The 595-nt window shown below is 69.7% G+C and overlaps 1 protein-coding gene across 1 annotated transcript in view; it reads left to right on the top strand.

The window, feature by feature from the left end:
- The window catches only part of LOC119594052, a 2,105-nt gene extending 1,516 nt beyond the window's left edge, over positions 1–589 (top strand). The window contains exon 2 of the mRNA XM_037943087.1: positions 143–589. Within this exon, the coding sequence (XP_037799015.1) occupies positions 157–555 (399 nt within the window). The 5' untranslated portion in view covers positions 143–156 and the 3' untranslated portion in view covers positions 556–589. The remainder of the gene's footprint in view (positions 1–142) is intronic.
- Positions 590–595: the final 6 nt, after the last annotated feature.

Raw genomic sequence — 595 nt, 5'->3', positions numbered from 1 at the left:
GCCCTGAGTGACATTGCCCAAGGCCCGAGGAGGCAGCGTCCGCACGAGCGGCGACGACCCAGTTGCCTCGCTCGTGCGGCTCGCCCCCCGCCCGCCCCCCTCTGCTCGCGCCCTTTCTAACCGCCGTCTCCTTCCCCCGCAGCGTGTGATATACTTATGGGCAACGCAGTGCAGAAGATCCGAGCCCGCCTAGTGATGGAGCGCGCCCAGAGCCACGGACTCCCCGCCCAAGCCGCCTTCTACCCCGAGCGCTCGCGCAGCCCCGACGGCAGGAAGTCGTCCACGGGCTCCTCCAGCGACGCCTCCTGGACCAGCGCGCAGGACGACACCCTGGACGCCGCCCTGCAGTCGCTCGACGAGCTGCACGACCCCGACGGCGCCCTGAGCGACCTCCTGGCGCGGACCGGGGAGGACGACTTCATGAAAGCCGTGCTGTCCTTCTGCTCGTACATGGACGGCCGCATGGACACCCTCGACAACTCGAGGATCTACGACGAGTTCCGCTCCTACACGGCCTACACGCTGTCCGAGCCGGCCAAGGTGGAGGTGGCGTGAGGGGCGCCGGCGACGCCCGCTCGAGCACGCCCGCCTTGCA

This window comes from Penaeus monodon, chromosome 33, assembly GCF_015228065.2.
Source record: "Penaeus monodon isolate SGIC_2016 chromosome 33, NSTDA_Pmon_1, whole genome shotgun sequence".
Taxonomy (NCBI): domain Eukaryota; kingdom Metazoa; phylum Arthropoda; class Malacostraca; order Decapoda; family Penaeidae; genus Penaeus; species Penaeus monodon.
Note: the sequence above shows the minus strand (reverse complement) of the source record. Positions and strands in the feature narration are given on the sequence as shown.